The sequence below is a fragment of the Protopterus annectens genome, chromosome 4.part1 (assembly GCF_019279795.1).
Source record: "Protopterus annectens isolate FY-2018-M chromosome 4.part1, PAN1.0, whole genome shotgun sequence".
Classification (NCBI taxonomy): Eukaryota; Metazoa; Chordata; order Ceratodontiformes; family Protopteridae; genus Protopterus; species Protopterus annectens.
This window is the reverse complement of record NC_056734.1, coordinates 821,834,800-821,860,409: the sequence shown is the minus strand read 5'-3', so window position 1 is coordinate 821,860,409 and position 25,610 is coordinate 821,834,800. Positions and strand designations below refer to the sequence as shown.

Sequence of the window (25,610 nt, the reverse complement as noted above, 5' to 3'; positions counted from 1 at the left end):
GGTCAACAAATGTTAAATAAATAAAAATAAATATATAATTCAGGTCCTATTTATTTATTTTCATTTATCATAAAAGTTTACTCTTTCTCCTTAGGATTAACTCTATTCAAAGACGAAGTCCCTTAACCAGTCTGTAAACTTGCTTTCTTTCTCACCCTGTCCTTAAAACAAAGGGGAGAGAATTTTGCATTCTCTGGTTGTATCTTGAAATGGCAAAAATATCAGAAAAACAGAACAATTGTTTCCTTTCTACATAAGATTTTTCCTGCTCGTTTCCAATCAGACTTTTTCTAATTGCATTTTCATGGCTATTCCTTTTGTTATGTTACTTCCATTGAAAATCTCTTTCACATCAGATTAAATCACATTCTGCCAGTGCAATGGTCTCCTCGTTATCTTTTTTTTTTCCAAAGTCTGAACACTAGATCACTTTTAGAAGTGGCTATCTGGTCAGCTATCCGCAACTTTACTAAACACTATTAGATTTATGCATTTTCACAATATAGAGCTATCTTTTCCAAATCTGTCATTAGGGAATTCTGGATTCCAACTACTCTACCAGTTTTCCATCTCATTCTCTCTAATCAGCTTTGGGAATTTTCTTATATGTAGTGAATACTGCCATAATGAGAAATGAAGACTGTAGTACAGTTATGTAAGAATTTACCGTAATGGTAGATCTGATGTCTCTTTCATCCATTCCTCAATGGATGGGTCTTCAGATCGTGACCACTCTCAACTTAGGATCCAAAGCTGATACTCCTCCTCTTACCCATAAACGTTCTTGTCCCCATCATTTCCCCAGATTTGTTTGCTATTTGCTAGATTAAGATGTGGTTCACTGCTCATGTGACTCAGATAAATCAAAATATTTTTTTCCTAAGGTATTTCCTCTAATTTTGACAATTCCTCTTTTTTTCTGCCTCACCTTTTCTAGGATGTTTCCCCTCTCCTAACACTGTAGTCATGTACATAAAAAAAAAAATCTGTTATTCCTTGCGCCACTGGCACTCTTCTGTTCTCTTCTGCTCTGTGGTAGTCAGGGTTGGAGTTGAATTCAATAAGTATCTCCTTCACTAATTTATAGTATTGTTTAACTTGTGATTTTTGTTCTTTTTTTTTCAACATGTCCGAGAACCCTCCATCTTCAAGAAATGCCTGGCATGTGGCCACAAAATGCAGAATTCAGACACCCATGCTAAGTGTTTATATTGCCTGGTTGTGGGGCATCTTGATGAAGATTGCTCCATTGCCTTTGGCATGAGAGCTGTTACAGAGGCACTGTAATAAATCAGTCTTGAAGGGACTTCTCCCAGCATGTGTGCGATACCTGTCCCTACCTCTGCCATAATCATCTTCAACATCTGGCGCTTCCCTCTCTGCCAAAAAATCTTCAGACTGACATGGGGGGGGGGGGGGTGGCAAAGGGAGTGAGAAGTCCAAAGAGAAAGCAAAGGAAGCTAAGAAGTATTCTCCAGCTGCTGTAGCATCTTTGGTTTATGTTTCCAAGATGCCCAAGTCATCAGATCTGACGTCTCTTTTGGATCTGATAGTCTTTTGTCCATTACTTCTCATATGGAGCCAGCATTTTCTTTGGAGCCAGTATCCTCGAGACTTCGCAGTCTCTCTCTTCATGAAAGAGTAATGCATTGCTCCTCCACAAGATTCATGGGTGCTAAGCGTAATATCCAGAGGTTATTACATACCATTTTCCCTTCTTCCTCCTTTCAAAAGAAACTTCCTGGCCTTCCACCCAGTCAGAGGAAGGCAGCAGCACAAGAGATTCTGAAGCTGCCAGACATCCAAAAGGTCCCTCCAGACCAGATAGGATTCAGAACTTATTCATTGTTCTTTAGTGCCAAAGAAAACAGGGAACTTGACACCTTTTTTGGATCTAAGCAATTTAAATTGGTTTGTAAAGAAAGAGAGTTCCAAATGCTTATGATCCAATCCATTCTGCCCTTTCTTCACAAGGACGTTTAGATGTACTTTATAGATCTTCAGGATGCATTCTGTCACATTCATTTAGACAGGAGGTCCAGAAGACATCTTCACTTTTGGCTCATAGCCAGTCACGATCAATTCAGATCCCTGCCCTTTGAACTCACCACAGCCCCCAGGGTGTTTACCAAGTGCATGGCAGTGGTGGCAGCTCACTTGAGACTCAAAGGATTCCAGGTATTTCCATATCTAGACAATTGGATCCTTACCGTCCCCTCCAGGCATTTATCTACATGCAAGGGAGACTCTGCTCCAGATTTGCAACTCTTTAGACATTACTGTAAATCATGCCAAGTCAAATTTAAACCCAGTACAGAGCGTGGAGTTTATCGGTGCTCATTTAGGCATGACAAAACAAATGGTAGCTTTACTTCAGCATCGTATTTCTATGATAAGGACTCAAGTTTACTTTCTCATTTCCTGTTCAACTCCTTCGGTGAGATCAGTACTGCAAGCACTAGGTTCTGTGGCAGTGGCCATTGTGTTACTTACTTTAGCATGCTTTTTATGTGAATTCTACAATAGACACTAGTTATACAATGGTCCAATCTCTACCAGCAGCTATCCTGTCCAGTCAGGCTCATCCCAGTTTGCAGAAGACGCATCAGTTGGTGACTGCAATCTGATGATCTACATCTAGGCAGAACTTTTGTTCCTCCAATTCCCTGTGGCCACAGTCACCACAGAAGCTTCCAAATTAGGGTGAGGGGCATTTCTTGTGAAGAACTATCGAAGGCATGTGGTTCCTCCAAGAGACCAAGTTGCATATCAACATCCTGGAGATGAGAGTAGTCCTACTAGCACTGCAGGCCTTCCAAGATGTTCTTCGTGTTTCACTGTTGCAGTCATTACATTTGGGTTATCTGCTTGCAGGTAGCCCTCAGTTTGCCTGATTAACAAAGTCTTGGATCCTGCGTCAGTTGCTGTCCCTTCTTCCATGACGTCAGGGGTATAAAACATGCAGCCGATGCCATTACGTCAGTTTTTCTTGCTGTGCGGTGCCCGAAGCAGAAGCAGTTCGGCCGACTCCTGAAATTCTCGTTTTTGAGTTTCAGAACCGAAGTCTTCAACTAAAGCGAAGTACCCGGTTGGGGAACCTTTTTCTTGCTTCTTACCGATGTCAGTAAAAGTTAATAATTGCATTACTTGTGGAAAGCAAATACCTCATAAAGATTTTCATTCGTACTGTATTCCTTGCCTAGGCCCTGACCACGATGTACCTTGCTGTCGGTATCGTGCTTTATTTAGTCAGCACACTATACGTCGTCTGTATATTTTCACCTCTAAATATTTCTGTTCTCGGTTTAATTATCCAGAAATGTCATCTGTTAGCCATCTGACTACCGGGATTCCAAAAAAAACGCAAAGATAAAGGCAGACAGGCTGCTGAGGTCCAAAACTGCCGATGACGCTTCTCCTAAGCCAGTCGCCAATTCGCCGGTACTCAATGAGGCGCTTTTGCAGCCCCTGATACCCACTACTTTTGATTCGCAGGCCTCTACTGAGACCCATTTGGAGTCCGGTATACCGCAAGATGCTTCAACTATGGAACCCATGGATGTCTCTACCTTGGATGGGTCTGGAGCCGCTGTGCAGGCACCGGCTTCTGAGAGTGCATTCAGGCCTACGGACTTGCATATTAAACTGACACCTTCTTCTTTACTTAGGCCTAAATCTTGAGCCATGCCTAAAAAAATGACGCCCAGGCCACATGCTCAGGCCTCTATGCCTAAAAAACAAATGATAAGAATTGAAGATTAATAACTGTAATCAGGGGTAGCCAGCCCCCCCCCCCTCCTAAGAGTGGACTGAAGTTGATTATGTATCTTCTGATCAGGATTCTGTTTTTTCTGATTCTTCTGATGATCTGGATTTGCCCCTTATCTACTTATGAAGATTCTGATACAGAGGACTCCATTCCCTCCTCTTCCCATCCAAAGGATTTTTCTTTTGGGGAAACTTACATACTCTAAGGGAGCATTTCCACTGGGAAAGCCAGGATTTTTTCTGATTCAAAAAAGAGGCTTAGGGATTTCCGTCTCCTACCTCAGCGTAGGCCTTTAGCTATTCCTCCTGTACTAGATATTGTTGATGCTTTTTCAGAATCTAGTTTGGACCCTGATTACCTGCCTCATGCTCCCAGAAAACCTGACAGATACTACAGGGTCTATGAGTCCCACAAGTTCCTTTTTAAAAATCCTATTGCAGATCCAGAGACTATTTCACAGGGGCCCAAGGGCATTAAGGCTTCTACTGCTAAAAATCCTACCCCTTCTGATAGTGACTCCAGGGCGCTGGATAGATGGGGTAATAAGGTTTACACTTCTGCAACCTTGGCCATTAGGGCTTTAAACTGCCAGTTTCATATGTTAAAGTATCAGAAAAATGTTATTGGACTGCTTAAACAGAAAATTATGTTGATTCCTGACTGTGTGGAAAATAAAGAATTACAGGAATTAATGCATTCTGCTGAACAAGTTGGAAAACATACTTTGCAATGTGATTTTGATTCATTAGAGGCCTCTTGCAGGGCTGCTGATGTCCTTCAAGAATGCAACTGCAGTCATAACATGTGGGTTGTCCTGCCTCAGGCAGCCCTCGGTCGGCCAGATTCCAAAGTCTGGGTCCGACGTCGGCTGATGTCGCATTTCTCTCCGACGAGAGCGGCTGGAGTATATAAGCATCAGCCGACGCCATTTTTTCTAGTCTTTCTTGCCGCGCGGTGCCCAGAAGCAGAAGCAGTTCGCAAGTGCCAGTCGGTCAGCTCCTGTATTCTACGATACCGAAGTCATCAAAAAAGCTAAGTACCCCGTTGGGGACCTTTTCTTGCCTCAGCCGATGTCAGAAATTACTGAAAAAGTTAACAATTGTCTTTTTTGTGGTAAACAAATACCTCATAAGGATTTCCACTCTTACTGCCTCCCTTGCCTGGGCCCAGACCACGACGTCTCGGCCTGTGTAGCCTGTGCTCGCTTCAACAAGCGCACTCTCAGGGCGCCGGGCGGAGTTCGCTGAAGATTTTTTCGCGATAAATTTGCTTACACCATGCCGCCGGATCTTCCGACATCGCAAACTCCCAAAAGCGAAAAGTCTGGGACCGACATCCTCGGCCCACGTCTACCACCGACTCCACGCCAAAACCTAGCGAGTGCTCCGGTTCCCTCTGAGACGGTCTCTCCTCTCCACCGAAGGCACGCATTACCGGCGACTCGATTCCAGACATTACTCCGACGCCAGTTATAGATTTTCCTCCGGATACCAAACCGAGGAAATGCCCGAGACCATTGCTGTAGACAAGGTCACTCCTGCACGGAGCTGCCAGGCCTCCTATGGCCATGTCTATTAAGGCCTACACTAGGGCTAAGGCAGCCAGCAAAACAAAGCATATTACTTAAATCCTTACCTCAGCCGACTCCGGAGACACAAATTATGTCCATGGCTGCTGATTTAATTTCCATGATTAGAGGTTCACAGGCCCATCCTGAGAGAGCATCCCAGCCTCCTCCTGATAAAGGCCCGGGTTGAACCCTCTGACCCTACTCCTTCAGATGAAGACTCTGAGGGCTCTGTCCACTCTGATAGCCAGGAAGAGCTCTTCCAGACCTATGAGGACTCGGATGCAGAAGATTCCATACCTTGGCCTCCCTCCTGAGGATATTTCTTTGGGGAAGTTCTGCACACCATGAGGGAACATTTCAAGTGGCAGGGTCAGGAATATTCTGATTCCAGGAAACGCCTTAGGACTTTCCTTAAGAAGCCTCAGCACAGGCCCTTAGCTATTCCTCCTGTACTTGATGTTCTGGATGATTTGTATTCTGATTCTAGTGCTACCCCTGATTCTCTTCCTCCTGCTCCAGCCAAGCCAGACAGGTATTACAGGGTCCCAGAAACTCATTCCCATTTATTCAGGGCCCATACTGCTGATTTGGAAACTATTTCACAGGGGCCTAAAGGAGTTTCAGCCTCCACCTCAAAAAATCCTTTGCCCTCCAACAGGGAAGCAAGGTCATTGGAGAGATGGGGTAGAAGGGTTTACACATCCACTACCTTATCTATGAGAGCTTTAAATTGCCTTTTTCATATGTTCCAATATCAGGATTATCTTTTAGAAGATTTACAAAAAACATTAGCTTCTCCTGATCCTTTAGACAGGAAGACTTTGCAGGAAGCTGTACATAACACTCAGCAAGTAAGCAATCACTTCCTGCAGTGTGGATATGATGCACTGGAAGCTTCATGTAGGGCAGCTATGACAGGGGCAGTGATGCGTAGACATGCTTGGTTAAAAGATCAACCTCTACCAGATCATGTAAAAGCAAAACTTCTGGATGCACCTTTGGAAAAGAACAAGCTTTTTGGTGCAAATGCTAAGGATGTGTTAAAGACCATCGAAGAAAAAGCTAAATCAGTTCAAACTGTAAAGGATTTCCTCCAGGTTCAACCCCCCAGATTCAGTAGGAATTGGCCTTCAAAAAACTGGTCCTTTCCTAATCCAGAAAAGTTTCAAAGGGGTAAGAACAGACGTGGCGAGGAAGAGGCCAATACAGAGGCCCTTACAGGGGACGTCAATGGCAGCCAGGAAACCAAAGAGGTGACGCAGGGGTTTCTCCTGCCCAACAACCACAATCTCAATGACTTTCCTCTACTACCGCCTACCAGGGAACAACTAGAAGCTCCCTTGGGGAAATTATCTCTGTTTGCAGAAAACTGGCACAGACTGACAAAGGACAAATGGATTTTGGACATTGTAGACCGAGGGTACAGGTTTCATTTTCATACCTTACCAAGAAAACAAGGCATGCCAAATCTACCACAACATCAAAGGGCAGAGGCTATCAAGCAAATCACTCTGCTAACTCGAATGAAAGCAATAGAAAGAGTTCCACAACAAGAACAAGAACAGGGGTTTTACTCAAGACTGTTCCTTGTTCCAAGAAAAGAAACTCAATGGAGACCAATACTGGACTTGTCCGTATTAAACACCTTTCTCATAGTACCAAAGTTCAAAATGCTGACTCTGCAGCAACTCCTTCCCATGCTGGGCAAGGAGTCGTGGCTGATTACTCTGGACCTCAAGGAGGCATACCTGCATGTCCCTATCAGACACAGCTGCAGAAGATACCTCAGATTTCTTGCAGGACCAGAGCATTATCAAGTCTCAGCATTGCCATTTGGCTTATCTACTGCGCCCAGAGTGTTTACAAAGTGCCTGGCTTCAGTAATTGCTCATTGCAGGCTCCAGGGTATACAAATTTACCCGTACCTGGACGACTGCCTCATACAAGTGGACGACAAATTGATGTTGACAAAAAATCTGGAATATGTCATACGATTACTTCAAGCTCTGGGATACACAGTCAACTTCCAAAAGTCAAGACTGCAGCCATCCCAGCAAATAATCTTCTTAGGAGCCAAACTAGACACAGCCTCTCAGATGGCTTACCTGACAGAAGACAAGCAAGAGAAGTTAACTCAATACTTCAAAGGTTTAGCAAAACTCACCCAGATGACTGCAAGGAGATTCCTACAGGCCCTGGGTTACATGGCATCCTGCATTCTACTGGTTCCATTAGCAAAACTACACATAAGAAAGCTTCAATGGTACCTAAAAAGCGTTTGGTCTCAGCACAGCAACAACTTGGAGACAATCATACCACTCATTCCATGCCTACAAAAGGAATTCCTATGGTGGGCCTCGTGAGCCAGGAAAACACAGGTATGTCATTCAAAACCACAGATAACACAGACCATGACTACAGACGCCTCAGACCTCGGATGGGGGCACATGGAAGGCAGGTGTATACAAGGACAATGGTCTCCAAAGGAAACACATCTGCATATAAACCAAAAGGAAATGCTGGCAGTAATGCATGCTATCGAGGCTTTTCAAAACCAACTCCAGCAAGGTCACTTAATGATACGGACAGACAACACCACTGTGATGTGGTACATAAACAAGCAGGGGGGCACCCACTCTTACCCCCTTTGCAGACTGACAATGCAGCTTTGGGAGAAATCACTGAGCCTAAACATCCAGTTACAATCCCAGTTTGTTCCAGGAAAAGACAATGTGTTGGCGGACAGCCTAAGCAGGAATTTCACAGATCCACACAAGTGGAGGTTACATCCGAAGGCTTTCAGACAACTCACTTCGACATGGGACAAGCCAGAAGTGGACCTGTTTGCCTCTCACCTCAATCATCTCCTACCAAATTTTGCACAAGGACATACCATCCAAAGGCTTGGAAAATAGATGCTCTTTCATTCAACTGGAACTCCCTAGCAATTTATGCATTCCCACCTCTGCCACTGATGACCTCAGTATTACTAATGATCAAAGCAGAGAAGCCCAAGAGAATCATAATAGCTCCGGATTGGCCAAGACAACACTGGTACCCACTACTACGGAGCATATGTTACACCAGGAGGTGGGCCCTCCCTCAGTGGCCTCTACTTTTGACTCAACACAATTTCGAAACTCTGCATCCAAACCTTCAGACACTGCAGCTAACAGCCTGGGAGATCCCATAAATAACTTCAGCTTATCTCTCTCCAAGGAGGTTCAGCGGATACTAACAGAGGCTCGAAGACCGTCCACCAGAAAGGTCTACTTAGCAAAGTGGAAAAGATTCAGCAATTGGAATACCAGCAAAGGACATGATGCATCATTACTGAACATCCCACTTATCTTGGAATATTTGGCAGATATGTTACAGAGCGGCCTCTCATATTCTTCAATAAAGATACATGCATCTGCTATTTCAGCTAGATACAACACTGATCCTCCTGTTTTTTCTCACCCCTTACTAAGACAATTCCTCAGGGGAATCAAGAACATTAAGCCATCAAGAAAGGCCCCAGTGCCAGCCTGGGACCTCAATTTTGTCTTAGAAAAACTGACTCTACCTCCTTTTGAGCCAGCAGCTTCAGTTGACTTGCAATTTCTCTCATGGAAAACAGCCTTCCTGTTGGCAATTACCACAGCAAGAAGGGTCTCGGAACTACAGGCCCTAATGGCAATACCACCCTTTATTATTTTTCACAGAGACAGGGTTTCATTAAGGACCAACCCTACCTTTATGCCAAAGGTGGTATCTAGGGTTTCTCTAAATCAAGCCATTCATCTTCCTGCTTTCTTCCCCAATCCTGAGAATAAGGGGGAAAGGTTTTTGCATACCTTGGACATTCATAGACAACTTCGATACTACCTGGACAGAACCAAGGCCAGTAGGAAGTCTGAACAGCTTTTTGTAGCTTACGCCCCTGCAGTCCAAGGAAAAGCAATTTCAAAACAGACTATTTCTAAATGGATTGGACATTGCATCAGATTCTGTTATTCCTTTCATGGAAAGACTGTTCCAGCCTATGTCAGACCACATTCCACCAGAGCTACAGCCACCTCTACAGCATTTTTAAGAGGGGTGCCTACAAAGGACATTCTAGAAGCTGCTACATGGAGCTCCGTGCATACATTCTCAAAACACTACAATCTCCCCTATATTCCAGATCCAGAGCAGGCTTTGCTTCGCAGTCCTGCAGGGTTTGATTGCCACACCATCTCTTTCCTAGAGCATACCTCCTCCCCCAGCTAAGCTATGGTATTCTACCCACATGTTATGACTGCAGTTGCATTCTTGAAGGACATAGTACAGTTTTGTACCTACCATAAATGTAGATGTCCGATAGACATGCAACTGCAGTCGGTTTTCCTCCCTCCATACCCCTCTATGCTTAGGGTCCACTCCTATCCCCCTCACTCTTAGCTGGGGATATCTGTTATGGTGTATTTGTTTTATTGCTCATGTATTTGTTTGGAGTCCTGTTTTTGTCTTCCAATTTGATTACAGCCTTCCTTGGAGGGCACCTGGCATCTGGGGCAAGAAACACTGAAGAAAATGGCGTCGGCTGATGCTTATATACTCCAGCCGCTCTGACGTCGGAGAGAAATGCGACATCAGCCGACGTCGGACCCAGACTTTGGAATCTGGCCGACCGAGGGCTGCCTGAGGCAGGACAACCCACATGTTATGACTGCAGTTGCATGTCTATCAGACATCTACATTTATGGTAGGTACAAAACTGTACTTTACTAGGTCTGTGCTCAGAAGGCATGCTTGGCTTAAGGAGCAATCTTTGCCTGATCATGTTAAAGCAAAATTGTTGGATGCTCCTTTAAATCAGGACCACCTGTTTGGCAGCAAGGCTTAGGAATTTCTTAAAAAGATGGAAGAAAAAGCTAAATCTATGCAAACTTTTAAAGATTTTTTTACAAGTTCAGCCTCCTAGATTTAGTAGGCACTTGCCTCTAAGAATTGGTTCTTTCCAGTCCCTTCCAGGTCTTCTAAGTCAAACCCAGACACATCAAAAACCCCAGGTTTCAGCCCCAGGGGACACACAGAACTAAGCAGTGGGGGGCCTCCACTCCCAAATCTGGGAATAAGACTCCCCCATATGGTAAACTGTCTCAATGACTTCCTTTTAAAATTTCCAAGCACTTATCAACTGACTTCCCCTCTGGGGGTGGGGGGTGGGGGGGATTGCTCTTCATGCAAAGAATTGGGAACTCATTACCCAGGACAAATGGGTTTTAAATATAGTGTCCAAGGGATACAGATTTCACTTCCACACGTTGCCAACACCAAGCTGGGGCCTGACCTACCCCCAAATTAGTGGGCAGAGGCCCAAAAACAAGTACTTTCTCTCTTAAGCATGGGGGCTATTCAACTGGTACCAGAAGAGGAAAAGAGACAAGGTTTCTACTCAAGACTTTTCCTGGTACCCAGAAAAGACAATTTGTGGCATCCTAGCCTGGACCTGTCTACTCTAAACACCTTTTTGGAGATTCCAAAATTCAAGATGCTGACTCTTCACCAATTACTTCCTATGCTAGGCAAAGATGCCTGGTTGGCAACACTAGTTTTAAAAGAAGCATACCTGCACATCCCAGTCAGGGAATCTTGAAGGAAGATACCTACGCTTCAAAGCTTTTAAAAGAAGCATACCTGCACATCCCAATCAGGGAATCTTGAAGAAGATACCTATGCTTCAAAGCAGGCTACATGCACTTATCAGTTCTCTGCACTGTTCTTTGGCTTATCTACTGCACCCAGGGTATTCACAAAGTGCTTAGCTCCAGTTATTGCATTTTGCAGGCAAAGAAGTATTCAAATATATCCATACCTGGACGATTGTCTAATTCAGGCAGAAAGCCAGGACATAGTTTTGAATCATCTGGCCTTTGTACAAAGGGTTCTAACTTGTCTGGGGTACACCATAAACGAAAAGAAATCACACCTGGTACCCTGTCAACAAATTATATTCCTGGGAGCAAGCTTGAATACAGCTTCCCAGATGGCTTACCTCACGCCAGGGAAACAAATTCATTTGACAACCTACTTCAAACAAGTGGCCACAAAAACCCCTGCTATCTCCAAGACAAATACTGCAAGCCTTGGGGTTCATGTCCTCCTGCATTTGTCTAATTCCATATGCAAGACTGCATATGAGGAAACTGCAGTGGTATCTAAAAAGCCTTTGGTGTCAACATTCTCAAGACCTAGAAACAGTGATTCCTATCATACCTTGCCTACCCCTAGAGTTCCTTTGGTGGGCAGAGGCCTGCCACCAAAACAAGGGACTACCTTTCACACCACCCCCTGCCGCCCAAACCCTAACAACAGACTCATCAGACTATGCATGGGGACTCACCTGGCAGGGAAGTGCATTCAGGGCAAATGGAACCCAAGTCAAATGCACCTGCATATCAATCAAAAAGAAATATTAGCTGAGCAGAATGCTCTGACAGCCTTCAAGGACCACATTCTTCCAGGACAACTAATGGTAAAGATGGACAACACCACTGTTATGTGGTACATAAGCAGGGGGGTACACATTTTTACCCCCTCTGCAGACTAGCCACAGCATTGTGGAACACAGGCTTGAGCTACCAAGTGCATCTACAAGCTCAATTCCTGCCAGGAAAATTAAATACACTGCTAGACGGACTAAGCAGAAACCTCATGGACCCACACGAGTGGAAACTGGAACCAAGGATTTTTAACATGTTGACAAGCAAATGGGAAAGCCCAGATATAGACTTGTTTGCCTCTCCCCGGAACTACTAATTGGACAGATTTTGCACAAGGACTCCCCACAAACAAGCCTGGAAAGTGGATGCTCTGTCTTTCAGCTGGAAAAAACTATCGGTCTATGCCTTCCCCCCTCTGCCTCTGCTCTCCAAAGTACTACTAAAAATCAAAAAGGATAAACCAAGGATGATTTTGATTGCTCAAGACTGGCCGTGCCAAGAATGGTACCCCTCCTGCACAGTGTGTCACGGTTATCTCCATGGCACCTGCCTCAGACTCCATCCCTGCTGTCCCAGCAGGAGAACGAGATTCTGCACCCTCAGCTTCTAACACTGAACCTTGCAGCCTGGTTAATTACTTAATCTCTCCTTTACCATCCCTCAGCAAACCTGTGATGGATATCATTTCAGAGGCAAGGAGGCCTAGTGCTAGAAAATCTTATGCTGAAAAATGGAAATGATTCTGTGCCTGGAACCAATCTCAAGGGATGAGCACAGCAGCACCCAATTTACCTCAGATTTTACAATACTTAACTGAGATGCTTCAAAAGGGCCTGTCTTTTTCCTCGATTAAAATCCATGCCTCAGCCATTTCAGCTCATTACAACACAGAACCTCCCCTCTTCTCTCATCCACTGTTCAAGCAGTTCCTTAGAGGGGCCAAAAATTTGAGACCACCCAGGAGAGCCCCAGCCTGGGACCTTAACTTTGTCTTGGAGAAACTCACTCTACCTCCTTTCGAGCCAGCTGCTACTGCAGACTTAAAATTTCTTTCTTGGAAAACAGCTTTCCTTTTAGCAATCACTTCAGCTAGAAGGGTATCTGAATTACAGGCCCTTATGGCAGTGGAGCCTTTCATCATCTTTCATGTGGGCAGGGTGTCCCTCAGAACCAATCCATTCTTCATGCCCAAGGTGGTATCCAGTGTGGCTCTTAATCAGTCCATTCATTTGCCAACTTTCTTTCCCAGTCCACAGAATAAAGGGGAACGGATACTGCATTCCTTAGATGTGGACAGACAACTTAGATTCTACTTGGACAGGACTAAACCTCAAAGGAAATCTGAAATGTTGGTGGCATTTGCTGCAGGGGCAGAGGGGAAGGCTATTTCAAAGCAAACCATTTCTAAATGGATAAGCCATTGCATTAATTTCTGCTATAAGCACCATGGAAAACCTATCCCCCAGGGGATCAGACCTCACTCCACCAGGGCTGCATCTACCTCTACAGCTATTCTCAGAGGCGTCCCTACCAGGGACATCCTAGAAGCTGCTACCTGGAGTTCTGTACATACTTTCAACAAGCATTATCATTTGCCAATTTTCTCTAAATCCAGAGCTGGCTTTGTCACTGCAGTCTTGCAGGGACTTATAGCTGGCCCTAATGCTATCTAAATTCCTCCTCCCAACCATAGCTTTGGGAATCTACCCAAATGTAATGACTGCAACAGTGAAACACAAAGAACATAGTACAGTTGTGTACACTTAGCATAAATGTAGATGTTCGAGTGTATTCACTGTTGCAGTCCTGGTTAATCTCCCTCCAGCCCCCTAACTTCTATTGGCTATACCTCTACTTTCCTTTACTATGCTTAAAAGCATTTTTGGTGTATTTGCTTTTTTGTTGGAGTTATATCTTTGTACTTTTATATTTAATTGCTTCCCATTAGGGTGCACCTGACATCTTGGGCAAGAAAAACTGATGTAATGGCGTCGGCTGCATGTTTTATACCCCTGACGACCTGACGTCATGGAAGAAGGGACAGCAACCGACGCAGGACCCAAGACTTTGTTAATCAGGCTGACTGAGGGCTACCTGCAAGCAGATAACACAAATATAATGACTGCAACAGTGAATACAATCGAACATCTACATTTATGGTAAGTGTACACAACTGTACTATCTCTTCCCTTCGTAACAATTGCAGTACAGACTGACAACATGTCTGTAGTCTGGTACATCAGCAAACAAGAAGGAACCTGATCTTATCCCCTTTGCAGAGAGGCCATGAGAGTATGGGAACAGGCAATCTCTTCAGACTGTTTCCTAGATGCATTGTGCATTCCCAAAAAAAAAAAACAAAATGTTCGCAGACAAGCTCAGCAGATCCATTCTAACGCCCCACCAAGTGGTCTGTCAATCAGTCTGTGGTGGAGATGATCTTCCAGTGTTGGGGCTGACCTTGCTACGACCTATTTGCCACTCCCCTCAGCAACAGGTGCAGCAAGTACTTCGCTCTGATCCCTCTTCAAGGATAATCGGAGAGATGCTTTGATTCACACTTGTTCCCCGAGTCTCCTTTATACTCTACCCCCCCTTCCCCTAATTCCGGTCAGGGATCCAACATCTTAGCCTTAAAACTAACCGCATGGTTTCTCCACTTCCACTAATAGTTAGCCCAGACTTTCTTCTCCTGTATGCTGTATTATTTTGGCTTCTCAAAAAGAATAAACCAAAAACATTTACAGAAGCAAATGGAAAAGATTCTCTCTTTGGGCTTTCAGTAAAGACATTGACCCTTTTCCTGCCTCACTTGCTGTGATTCTGCAATTCTTGACTATGGTGTTTGAGGAAGGAGCTGTTTTTTCTGCTGTTAAACTTCAACTCGCAGCTATCTCCAATTTTCATACTGGCAACAGACATGGTTCTCTTACTTTTTCTAAATTATGCAAAGCTTTCATGAAGGAATTTTTCTTTTAAGACCTCCAATTAAAGATCCCTGTCTGCCGTGGGATCCTACAGTGGTGCTGCAAGGACCAACTCAAAAGCTCTTTGAGCCTTTAGCAAAATCTGGTCTGATGTTTAGGTAAGGTCATGCTTTTTTGTGAACAAATCAGAGATACAATCTGTTATCCATTTAGTTACAGTGAATTTAATCATGAGGTTAACGTAGATTTTTTTAAAGAAAAGGAAACAAAAAGTTGATATGAATTTCGGAATTTTGTTCTATCAAGATAATCTCTGTGTACATTCAGAAGGTGTAGCACGTGTTCTTTATTGGCAAAATTTGGAAAGAAAAAAGACTGGCAAATGAATGGATTGGTTAATGTTATTCTCTGAATCCACTTTAGGTTAAAAAAGGGTTAGTCCATAAAGAAACCCTGTCTTTATGAAAAAATATGCATGAAAAATTAGCAGAAAGAGCCTGAAGTTCAGATATTCTCTTTGCAGAAGTGATGGCTACCGAGAAAACTATTGACCTATTAGCCTGACGAGCCTGGTCTGCAAGGCCATGGAACGTGTCATCATACAACTCGTAAACAAAGACATTGGTAACCTCCAAACTCTGGATCCTACCCAGTTCGGGTTTGTGAAAGGCAGATCATGCCTCCTAAATCTGATCGACTTCTTTGAGGCAGTCACCAAAGCTGTAGATGAGGGTAAGGTGGTTCACACAGCCTATTTTGACCTCACCAAGGCTTTCAACACCATCCCCCATTCTGGAATTATAGCTAGACTCACTAAACTAGGTATAAATCCATATGTCACAAGATGAGTTGCCAACTGGCTCACTGACGGAACCCACACTGTAAAGGTTGCAGACTCTAAATCTGACCTCAAAGCAGTGACAAGTGGAGTACCACAGGGTTCCGTCCTGGGACCTCTCCTGTTTGGTATCTACTTCTCTGAAGTACAGGGCAACACAGAAGGCCTCTGGCTAACGAAGTTCACAGATGACTGCAAACTAGGAGCCATAGTCAAGTCCCCAAATGATGTGGACATCCTACAGAAGGGTCTCACTGAGACAGATGCCTGGTGTCAGAGCCATGGCCTCAAGCTCAATGCCAAAAAGTGCAGTGTCATCTCCTTTGGTAAAAACTCTGTACCAATGAACTACCACATAGGTAGCAATCTACGTAACACCGAATATGTGATGAGACTGTGGGACCCAGGTGGACAGTAGTCCCTCCTTTGATAGTCACATCGCCAAAGTAGTCAGGAAGTCCTTCTACATGGCACACCTCATCATAAAAGGGTTCTCATCCAGAAAAAAAGAGGTCATTGTTCCCCTCTACTTGACACTCTTTAGACCCATTATAGAGCACAACGCGCCCTTTTGGAATGTACCTCACAAGACATCTGCAGCAGCTGGAAATGCCACAGAAGTACCTCACAAAGAGAATTACTGGCCTCAAACAAATGCCCTACACTGACCGCCTCAAAAAACTCCAGCTTTACTCCATAGCATATCGCCTACTCCGAGGTGATCTCTGCCTAACATATAAAGCTATGTAAAACCCAGACATGTTGGACATGCTACACCTAAAGAAATCCCAATCCCTCCGAGCTACACGCTGTAGGGACCTAAATCTTGTCACCACAATAAACAGGACATGCTGGAGGGATAGATTCCTTTCCCAGAGACTTCCCATACTCTGGAACAGGATACTCATGTATGTCAAGCAAAGTTCTTCATTAGCACTCTTCTAGATAAATCTTGATGAGTGGATGGGAAATAGGAAATACACCCCGGGGATCACTTCTGTGTCTCTGCTCGACAGTGGCACAGGCAAATAACTTTCTTGGGTGTCATAAGCCAGGGAACCTTGTTGGCTAGGCTTACATAGGCCCTTGGGCCGATAGCCTAGTACCTACCTATCCCAATCCCTCCGAGCTACACGCTGTAGGGACCTAAATCTTGTCACCACAATAAACAGGACATGCTGGAGGGATAGATTCCTTTCCCAGAGACTTCCCATACTCTGGAACAGGATACTCATGTATGTCAAGCAAAGTTCTTCATTAGCACTCTTCTAGATAAATCTTGATGAGTGGATGGGAAATAGGAAATACACCCCGGGGATCACTTCTGTGTCTCTGCTCGACAGTGGCACAGGCAAATAACTTTCTTGGGTGTCATAAGCCAGGGAACCTTGTTGGCTAGGCTTACATAGGCCCTTGGGCCGATAGCCTAGTACCTACCTATGAACCTATGAAACTTCCCAAGACTGGTCCAGAACATCTGTTGACTACGTTTGTGCTGTAGCTACATGGTCCACTGCTTGTACTTTTATTTATCATTACAAAACGGATACTATGTCTAGAAATAGAGCCTCCTTTGATTCAGTGGTGCTCCAGAATATCCTTCCTTGAGGTCCACCCAAGAGCAACATAGCTAGGGACTCTGTCACATATGTTGAAGAAGAGTGAAAAAGACAACATCAGATTTTAAAAGTTGTGTTTTTATCATAACTAGGTTTCTGTGTAGTCCATTTTCTTTCTTCCTCAACTTCCCTCCCATCTGTCTCCCAGCCATAGCTTCTGGATTGACCTGACTGTATTGGACCCTATAGTTCCCAGATCGAACACTGTCTTTCTTCATCTCCTGTCTTTGTTGATACTATGGGGATTGGGCAGCAAACTTGATCTGGGGCTTTGGTGATAATGCAGAGCACTATGGGTACAGGGAGGAGCTCAAGAGCTGGATCTTAATTCTGGAATAAACAGCGGAGTCTGATCCAAGGATCCGATCTGAACCCATATGTTGAGGAAGAATGTAAATGGACAACACAGATACCTAGTTATGGTAAGAACACAGCTTTTAATTATATCCAGAATTTTGCTTGGTAGAGATGATTTTCCAGTAGGCGGCCGTGGTGGAGCAGTGGTTAGCATTGCCGCCTCACAGCAAGAGGTTCTCTAGTTCGATTCTCAGCTGGTGTGCATTCTATGCGGAGTCTGCATGTCCTCCTTGTGGTCGCGTGGGTTTTCTCCGGGTACTCCGGTTTCCTCCCATATCCCAGAGACATGCTGTAGGTGGATTGGACACTCTAAATTGGCCCTAGGTGTGAGTGCGCGCATGTGTATGCCTTCTGTGGAAGGTTGGGCGCCGGGCTGGCAACTCAACACCATAAAACTCCACTGTCAGTCATGAGCGGACAGGTGATCCACTGTGGCGACCCCTAACCGGGAAAAGCCGAAAGAAGAAGAAGGAAGAGATGATTTTCCAGTCTGGGAGAAATTGTGAGCAAACTCTATCTAAGGTAATGTTGGAGACAGGGTATTGTTGGTAAGGGGAAGGGCCTGAGCTTAATGAGGATGAAGTCAGATCCAGGGTCGGATCCCAAGGCCCATCCATTGAGGAAAGACAGAAGCAGACAAGACAGATATATTGTTATGGTAAGTATGCAACTTTCATATTTCCTGTTGAATCATTATTGCAGTATGATCTCCCAAGCTCCTCCTCCAAGTTTTTAATTCTTATTTACTTTTTCTGGCTGCGGTGTCGCCCATTTTTATATTTCTCCTCTTTTTGTTGTCTCACTATATTCTTCCTTTGGCTTCTACCCCTGTGGTCTGAGGCAAGAAAGTCCTGAAGATTTTTCTGCTTATGTGTCCCTTGCATACCACTTTGCAGTCCTGCACTTTGATCATGCTTCAAAAGTACATTGTGAGAGGAAGATGCCCAAGCTTTAGTATGCCGGCTGAACAAGTAATATCCTTGACAGGATACTTCCCATAGCTAATGAGTATGACGGCACTGATTTAATCAGACACCCACTGTTGTGTTAGTTTGTAGTGCTTCTGGCATTGTACCATAAGACACTTATTTTCAGATGTATATGCTAATCTAGATATTTCAGTTTTATTTTAAATATGAGTTTGTGTTGCATGTTTTTGGTGTTAAAATATAGAAGTTTGCTTCTGAACTTAATTTTAATATTTTGTGTTGTTCCAAAAACAGGAAGAAGAAGCAGCATTGAAGTGGGCCCAGGAAGAGGCTGAGGCACAACGACGGCGAGAAGAGGAGGCACTTGCTGCCAAATTACATCAGGAAGAGGAGGAGAGAAAGCGGAAGGAGCAGGAGAGGCAGAAAGAACTGCTGAGACAGAGGCAGCAGGAAGCACTAAGAAAGTTGCAGCAACAGCAGATGGCACAAATGAAAGTAAGAGCTGGTCAAACTGCAAAACTTCATGTAGTGCTGCTGTAGGTAGAAGTCAGCCAGGAGACTTCAGCCCAAGTAAAAACTAAAGTTGAAAGGGAGGTAGCTGGAAGGATTGAGTGGAAAAAGGCTTGTTGGATACTTAACCTAAGGAAGGGGCAGGGTTAGCCAAGCAGAGAGAGAGAGAGATCAGAGAAGTCTGGCAAAAAGATGAGGTACTAAATTAATACTTTGCTTCAGTCTTCACAGAAGGAAAGCAGTGAGAAGGTGCCCACATGCTGAGAGGGAGGTAGGGCAGAATGGGAAGAACAGTGGACAGATAGCATGACTTAGAGGAAGGAGGTTCAGAGGGAAATGTCGTTGCTTAGGTAGGTAAATCACAAGGACCAGGCTGGCTGCTTCCCAGAGTTCTTGGAAATATTTTCCGTGTGCTGGCAGAGACCCCTACCCCTTGCTGAAGATCTTCAGTAAATCACTGGCAGTTGCGAAATTGTCAAGCACTTGAAGGCATCAATTGTGGTATCGTACAAGGGGGCAGTATCAAAAAAAAAAGTCAAGAAACTAGGCCATGTTAGTTTAACAATGATGGCAGGGAAAAGTCTGAGGAGAAAGGCTGGTAACATTTCTAGTAGACAGCAGTCTTCAGGACAGCAGCCATCATGGGCTTCACAATGAGAAAAAGCTATTGGGCAAATCTCATTTGTTTATGAATGATTTACACTGAACAGTATGATAAGGATCTGATACCTTCATCTCCTTGCTGGCCCTGACCTTTTGCAGAGCAAGTCTGGGGAAACCCAGGATAGGTAGATAAATAAAGAGATAGGCACCAGGGCTGCTTCATGGTCAACTGCTGGAAACAGAGTACAGAAAAGTAATTTATGGTCAGCCAGAGTATGGAAGAAATGGAAATGGACTGATAGACTTGATCTTTGTCATAAAAAGTTCCAACATTCATATGTCATTTGACTTTGTGGTGTTTTTGGAATTCAAGGAGGACTGTGGAAAGAGTCTCCTTGATGTCCTTCAAGGATGCATCTGCAGTCCTTACAAATGGGTTGTCCTGTCGTCAGGCAGCCCTTCGGTCGGCCGGATTCCAAACTCTGGGTCTGGCCTCGGCTGATGTCGCATTTCACCCGACATCATAGCTGCAGTTATTCGGGTATAAAGGCATCAGCCGACGCCATTTTCCTCAGTCTTTCTTGCCGCGTGGCGCCCGAAGCAGAAGCTGTTCGCAAGTGCCGGTCGGTCAGAACCAGAGATTACTACTACCGAAGACTTCTAAAAAGCTAAGTACCCCATTGGGGACTCTTTCTTGCCTCAGCCGATGTCAGAAAAAGTGAATAACTGTTTAACTTGTGGGAAACAAATACCTCATAAAGATTTCCACTTTTACTGCTTACCTTGATTAGGCCCAGACCACGATGTAGCAGCTTGTTTAGCCTGTGCTTCTTTCAACCGACGGACGCTTAGACGTCGGTCGGAATTTGCTGAAGAGTTTTTCGGCTCCGCTTTTGCTTACATTATGCAGTCGGATTCTCCGACTACGCAAATTTCTAAAAAGCGCAAGGAAAAGGACCGACACTCGCGGTCTGCGGTTTCGGCCGAAACCGCGGTTAAGCCAACCGCGAGTGTCTCGGTTTCGGCTGAAACCGAGTCTACGGTTCTTCCTTCGGCCGAAAGCTTGCCTCCTACCGAGGCCTCATCCAGCTTGGCTGAATCTGCTACTGAAATCCCACCCGCTCTTGCAGGTTCACAGGATTTATCTGATACTATCCCTTTGGATATTTCTACCCCTGCACGTGGAGCTGCTAGGCCACCTGCATCCATGTCGATTAAGGCCTTTGCCAGGGCTAAAGCAGCAAAAACTACCAAGACTGTGCCTGCTAAGACCCCCTCTCACAGGCCTAGCTCTAGTTCACAAATGCTTAGTCTAGCAGAGGATCTCATTTCTTTGATCCGGGGATCCCAACCACATCCAGACAGGGCCTCTCACCCACCTCCAGAGAAGAGGACTAGAGTAGAGCCCCCTGAGCCAGTTTCTTCAGATGACTCCTCTGATGAATCAGATAATTCAAACCCTCCAGATGGCCCCTTTTCTCCTTATGAGGACTCTCATGCAGAAGAGTCCATTCCTTCTGCCTCTCCGCCTGAGGAATTTTCCTTTGGGGAAACCTTGCATGCTATGAGGGAACAATTTCAATGGCAGGGCCAGGATTTCTCAGACTCTAGGAAAAGGCTTAGAACCTTTTTGCATTTGCCACAGCATAGGCCTTTAGCCATTCCTCCAGTACTTACTGTTGTGGATGATGCATTTAATGATGCTTGTACTGCTCCTGATTCTCTTCCTCCGGCCCCTGCTAAGCCCGATAGGTACTACAGGGTTCCGGACACACATTACCATTTGTATAAGGCCCCTTTTGCAGATCCCGAAACTATCTCCCAGGGACCCAAGGCTGTAGCAGCTACCTCTGCCAAAAACCCCCTCCCCTCTGAAAGGGAATTTAGGGCCTTAGAGAGATGGGGTAAAAAGGTTTACACTTCTGCTACTCTAGGGCCTTGAACTGTCAATTCCACATGATTCAGTATCAGGAATTTATGTTAGACCAGTTAACTAAAAAACTGTCCTCGGATGAACCTTTAGACAAAAAATCTGTACAGGAAATGGTACATAACATTCAGCAGGTCAGTAATCATTCCTTAAAATGCGGCTATGATGCACTGGAGGCTTCCTTTAGATCAGCCATGACTGGCACAGTGATCAGAAGACATGCATGGTTAAAAGAGCAGTCCTTACCAGGCCATGTTAAATCAAAGCTCCTAGATGCTCCCATGGATAAGCTCAATTTGTTTGGCTCCCCTGCGCAGCAGGTGCTGAAGAAGGTGGAAGAGAAAGCAAAATCTGTCCAGACAGTCAAGGATTTCTTGCAGGTCCAGCCTCCAAGGTTTAGCAGGAACTGGCCTTCCAAGAATTGGTCCTTTCCAGACACCTCCAGAGCTCCGAGAGGCAGGAATAGACGCTCAAGAGGCAGAGGTCAATCCAGAGGTGCCTACAGGGGACGTCAGTGGCAGGCTAACAACCAGCGAGGTACAGCCACAGATCCAGCCACCACCACTTCCACAGGACAATCACAGTGACTTGGCTCTGGCACCGCCTACCAGGGAACAACTAGAAGCACCCTTAGGCGGGAAGCTAGCCTTATTTTCAGTAAACTGGCATTACATCACAGGAGACAAATGGATTTTACAGACAATAGACCAAGGTTACAGGTTTCACTTTCATACTCTATCAAGGAAGAGAGGAATGCCAAACCTACCTCCAAATCAGAAGACAGAAGCTCTACAACAAATAACTCACTTACTAAGGATGAGAGCTGTAGAAAGGGTACCATCTATGGAACAAGGGCAAGGATTTTACTCCAGACTCTTCCTGGTACCAAGAAAAGAAAATCAATGGAGACCTATTCTCGACCTGTCCACTTTAAACACATACCTCATTGTTCCAAAATTCAAAATGCTGACCCTACAGCAGCTTCTTCCCATGCTGGGCAAGGAGTCTTGGCTGGTAACTCTAGATCTCAAGGAGGCATACCTGCACGTCCCCATACGACCAAATTGCAGAAGATACCTCAGATTTCTTGCAGGATCAGAGCATTATCAATTCTCAGCATTGCCCTTTGGCTTATCTACTGTGCCCAGAGTATTCACGAAATGCCTGACATCAGTAATTGCTCATTGCAGGCTTCAGGGAATTCAGATTTACCCTTACCTGGATGACTGCCTGTTACAAGCGGACAACAAAAACAAATTAACAAAAGATTTGGAAAGGGTCATTCATCTTCTACAAGCCCTGGGATACACAGTCAATGTAAAAAAGTCAAGGCTGATACCATCCCAAAGGATAACCTTCTTGGGTGCAGATCTGGACACATCAAAACAAATGGCATTCCTGACAGTAGAAAAACAGGAGCATCTCCCTCTCTACTTCATGGCATTAACAAAGCAGAACCAGCTAACAGCAAGAAAAGTCCTGCAAGCCCTGGGTTATATGGCATCCTGCATAATATTGATTCCACATGCCAGACTACATATGAGAAAGTTACAGTGGTACCTAAGGAATTTATGGTCTCAGCACAAGCACAGCCTAGAAACCCAAATTCCAATAATTCCATGCCTGAAGCAAGAATTCCAATGGTGGGCTCAGGCCTGTCAATTAAACAAAGGACTGCCCTTCCACAGCACTCAACCAAGCCAGACCATCACAACGGACGCCTCAGACCTCGGTTGGGGGGCGCACATGCTGGACAAGTGCATACAAGGCTTATGGACTCAAGACCAGCTGCACCTACACATAAATCAAAAGGAAATGCTGGCAGTAAAACTGGCAATTCAGACATTCAGACCATTTCTTCGACAGGGTCAACTGTTGATAAGGACGGACAACACCACAGTTATGTGGTACATCAACAAACAGGGAGGCACACATTCATACCCTCTATGCCGGATGGCAATGGACCTCTGGAATGTGGCCCTGAGCTTCAACATTCAGTTACAAGCAATTTTTGTGCCAGGAAAAGAAAATATACTAGCAGACATCCTAAGCAGAACTACCACGGATGCCCACGAATGGATGCTGCATCCGGACATCTTCAAAACCATTACAGGGAAATGGGGACTACCAGAAATAGACTTATTTGCATCCCCACACAATCACCAACTGAAAAAATTTTGCACAAGGACGTACCACCCACTTGCTTGGAAAGTGGACTCCCTATCTTTCAGTTGGAAAAACCTGACAGCATATGCATTCCCACCTCTTCCTTTGATGCACAAGGTGCTATTGAAGATCAAAGAAGACCGTCCAAGGACCATCCTGATAGCTCCAGACTGGCCAAGGCAACATTGGTACCCATTACTGAGGAGTATGTCTCGGGAACAAATATGGCCTCTGCCCCTAGTTCCCTTGCTGTTAACACAGAACAACTTCAAAACCCTGCATCCAAACCTGAAAACACTGCAGCTGGCTGCCTGGAATATTGCATAAGACCAAATAACCCAGATTATCTCAAAGGGTTAACGACATTATCTTGGAGGCTCGCAGACCCTCAACAAGAAAAAATTATTCAGCAAAATGGAAAAGATATCTCATTTGGAGTACTGCAAAAGGAGAGAATGTGTCACTGGTAAACATAGCTAACATCCTAGAATACTTGGCAGAGCTCTTCCACAATGGCCTGTCCTATTCCTCCATTAAGATTCATGCATCAGCTATTTCAGCAGAATACAACTTGGATCCTCCAGTCTTCTCACATTCTCTACTCAGGCAGTTTCTGAGAGGAATTAAAAATGTAAAACCACCTAGGAAGCTACCATTGCCAGCATGGGACTTGAACTTTGTGCTAGAAAAGTTGACACTTCCTCCTTTCGAGCCAGCAGCAACAGCAGAATTACAGTACTTATCATGGAAAACTGCTTTCCTGCTTGCAATCACTTCAGCAAGAAGGGTATCTGAACTACAGGCATTAATGGCAGTACAGCCCTTCCTGATCTTCCATCAAGATCGAGTGTCCATGAGAACTAATCCTACTTTTATACCAAAGGTGGTCTCCAGGGTATCTTTAAATCAAGCTATCCACCTGCCTACATTCTTCCCCAACCCACAGAACAGGGGAGAAAGACTGCTGCATACCTTGGATGTACATAGGCAATTATGTTACTACCTGGACAGGACCAAGAGCAATAGAAAAACTGACCAGCTACTAGTAGCATATGCAACAGGAATGGAGGGAAAAGCAATTTCAAAACAGACAATCTCTAAGTGGATAGGAAATTGCATTAGATTTTGTTACTCCTACCATGGGAATAAAACTCCAGAAAACATCAGGCCTCACTCTACAAGGGCTACAGCCACTACCACAGCTTTTTTATGAGAAGTGGCTACCAAAGACATTTTAGAGGCTGCTACTTGGAGCTCCGTGCATACATTTGCCAAGCATTATAATTTACCCTTATACTCCAGATCCCGAGCAGGTTTTGCCACTGCTGTTTTGCAAGGGATCTTAACTACACCATAATCTTATTTCTCCTCCTCCCCCAGTTTGGCTATGGTATTCTACCCATTTGTAAGGACTGCAGATGCATCCTTGAAGGACATAGTACAGTTTTGTACCTACCATAAATGTAGATGTCCGATAGGCATGCATCTGCAGTCAGGATTACCCACCCTCCTTCCCCTCTGTGGTACTCCTAGGGTATTTGCCCATCTTGTAGCTAGCTGGGGTAATCTATTATGGTGTATTTGTTTGTATATATGTACATACATGCTTATTTTTTGTTTGCTCTCTACTGTTTGGAACCATTTGCATTTATCCAAATTTAGCCTTCCTAGAGGGCACCTGGCATCTGGGGCAAGAAACACTGAGGAAAATGGCGTTGGCTGATGCCTTTATACCCGAATAACTGCAGCTATGACGTCGGGTGAAGTGCGACATCAGCCGAGGCCAGACCCAGACTTTGGAATCCGGCCGACCGAAGGGCTGCCTGACTACAGGACAACCCATTTGTAAGGACTGCAGATGCATGCCTATCGGACATCTACATTTATGGTAGGTACAAAACTGTACTTTCTTGTGAGTGAGA

At 44.7% G+C, this 25,610-nt stretch overlaps 1 protein-coding gene across 9 annotated transcripts in view; it reads left to right on the top strand.

Moving 5' to 3' along the window:
• GIGYF2 (GRB10 interacting GYF protein 2) overlaps positions 1–25,610 on the top strand; it is a 2,932,407-nt gene that overhangs the window by 2,480,451 nt on the left and 426,346 nt on the right. For all 9 annotated transcript variants that reach the window (XM_044070588.1, XM_044070589.1, XM_044070593.1 and 6 more), the window contains one exon: positions 18,774–18,974. In XM_044070588.1, coding sequence (XP_043926523.1) covers positions 18,774–18,974 — 201 coding nt within the window. The remainder of the gene's footprint in view (positions 1–18,773; positions 18,975–25,610) is intronic.